The following is a 2,326-nucleotide window of genomic DNA, read 5'->3' on the forward strand; positions in this document are numbered from 1 at the left end:
ATCGGCCAATTATATTAGATGTGAACTTGGAATATGACATTTTAACTTTTATGAGGTCCAAAGTTTACTTGTTAATTTGATCCTTGAAGTTGATTTCCTCATCTGAGCTGAGACATAAGTAGCATATCTGGATGAAAATGTATGTTCTTGTTATCGTAAAAGTTCATCCCATAGATAATAATTTGCGTGCTTTTCTATAACATACCTGCAACTAATCTCTTACAACAACAGAGGAGATAACGAAACAGAGACTGCTGCAATACCGGGACCGGCCACTGGGCGGAGTGAGACAATCATAATGAAAACTGGCTTCGGTGATTGCGGGTGGATCAGGCTTCCAATTTTACAAGATTTATGTACACAGAGATTAACTACTGAAGCCAACATAAAGATATGCAATACAAACAAGATACAGTAACAAAATAAAAGCTTAATATTGTTGCCTGAAGGCCCCCGACTGACCCGTTGGAGGTATTTATAAAGAGTAAAAAACGCAAGATATGTTGCAAATCATCAGAATTCTATTCACGCCCGGCCATTTATAAAATGGAAAATATTTTTTTATAGGTATACATGCAGTTTACATGTTTACGTTCTGGTGAATTGTTAGAGCCCTGAGCATCCCATTGAAGAGCGCTGCAGAATGCACTGGCGCTGTATAAAAAAAATTATGTTAATAATGATCCTATACACCATGTGGACAATGAGGTGGAAGACCAGGAATTTGTGCGGGGTGGTTAACAAATATATAATAAATATAAATTCCAGGAAAGAAAAAAAAAAGAATGCGTTGGCAATCCAGATTTCTAATCGGCTCGGGATATAACTATGCTTTCCCCTCAATCACTGAAATGCATCTCCTATGTAGGTTTTTCAAAGAAGGAGATTAAGTTATTATCCAGAGGAGCTTTAATCATGCAGTCCAGAAATGAGTGCAGCGGATTAGAAAGTATTTTTACCACCAAAGCCGGTACGGCTATTAGAACCCGGGCTCTGCTATCTGCCACCAGCTCGTCACAATACAGACCGAAGCAGCCTGGTTTGCACCATAAGAATATGGGACAGGATGGAATTTTATTTGGAAATTGATCCAGTAACTTTGAACTTGATTATACTGGTGGCCAGTTATGTTATCTTACTCTTGGTATTCCTCGTCTCCTGCATACTTTATGATTGCAGGGGGAAAGATCCCAGCAAGGAGTATGCCCCGGACACCCTGCCTGATAAAAGGTCGCCTATTCGCTTGGTGGTGATGCAGCAGAGCGCTGCCTGGGGGAAGGCCTACGGGAACACCACCACCGATTTATTGGAGAAGAAAATCACAGTGGTTTGACTCCTGAAAGCGTAGGGTTTCGGAGTTGGGCGTCTGCGACCCGCAGAATGCCCAGATTTGGGACACAGAAGTCCACATTTGCCAAGTAAGTAAACATAAAGATTAATTTGAGCAGCACTGTGATGCAAGGTCTTGTATTTGAGCATTAAGTCAAATATTAGGGGTTTCCATCCCATTTGTACAAGGGGATGGATTTAGATTCCAAAGATAGGGCTTCTTATACTTCTTACCCTAAAGGCCTTAGTATTTAAATTACTAAACGGCTGCCTCTCGTCAAATGGCATCCCAGCAAAAATTGGAGTCTGGAAAACAGCAGGACCCTGATTTTGTTTTGGTCCACATACAGCACCTACCCCTACACCGTGATCACTTCCCTTCCGAAATCTGGTCATAGACCCTCAGAAACACAACTGGATTCCTGTATGTGGCTCCTTTGTAGACCCAACAAAATCCAGTTGGACTGGGAGGTTTTTGATGTGGCCACTGGGTCATCTGATCAAAATCGATGGGCTGGAAAGGTGTCCCTCCAGCATACCTAACAAAACGCTCCCTACTTGACACTAGGATTCCTCCAAGAACCTCTACGTTTCAACCATTGTTCTGAAGAAGAGTCGTTAAGATTCTAGGTTGGCTATACGGATAAACTTATTGATGTGGGTCCAAAGCGTTAAGAACCTCATGTCTCACGTCTAAACCCCATACACATTCAGCTCGTGTCGGGATTAGAACAAATAATAAAACGGAATCGTGAAGCCGATAACACGAGTGTGGTTTTTTAAGAAGAAGGGCATTTAAATCAAATGATCGTACATAATCTCCTCTTGGCTTTTTCCAGACCAGATTTTTAACCTCATCCCTACCCCGATCCTGGTGTAATTCCGACCTTCCTGTACACAGTATTAGTTTGACTTATGACAGCATTTCAGTTATTCTGTATTTTTCTTTCCTCTCCAAGTCTGTACATGTGTCTGAAATTCTCTGTGGGCAGGATGA

General features: G+C 41.6%; 1 protein-coding gene across 1 annotated transcript; it reads left to right on the forward strand.

Annotated features, from left to right (window-relative positions):
• Nucleotides 1-1,066: 1,066 nt before the first annotated feature.
• On the forward strand, nt 1,067-1,360 carry SMIM36 (small integral membrane protein 36). Its single transcript, XM_053452721.1, has one exon. The coding sequence runs from the start codon at nt 1,067-1,069 to the stop codon at nt 1,331-1,333; it is 267 nt and encodes an 88-aa protein (XP_053308696.1). The 3' UTR covers nt 1,334-1,360.
• The last annotated feature ends 966 nt before the right edge of the window (nt 1,361-2,326 follow it).

The sequence above is a fragment of the Spea bombifrons genome, chromosome 13 (assembly GCF_027358695.1).
Source record: "Spea bombifrons isolate aSpeBom1 chromosome 13, aSpeBom1.2.pri, whole genome shotgun sequence".
Classification (NCBI taxonomy): Eukaryota; Metazoa; Chordata; class Amphibia; order Anura; family Pelobatidae; genus Spea; species Spea bombifrons.

Bases quoted from the DNA above. Each gene is read 5' to 3' on its own strand.
- SMIM36 (XM_053452721.1), top strand. From the start codon at position 1,067: ATGGAATTTTATTTGGAAATTGATCCAGTAACTTTGAACTTGATTATA.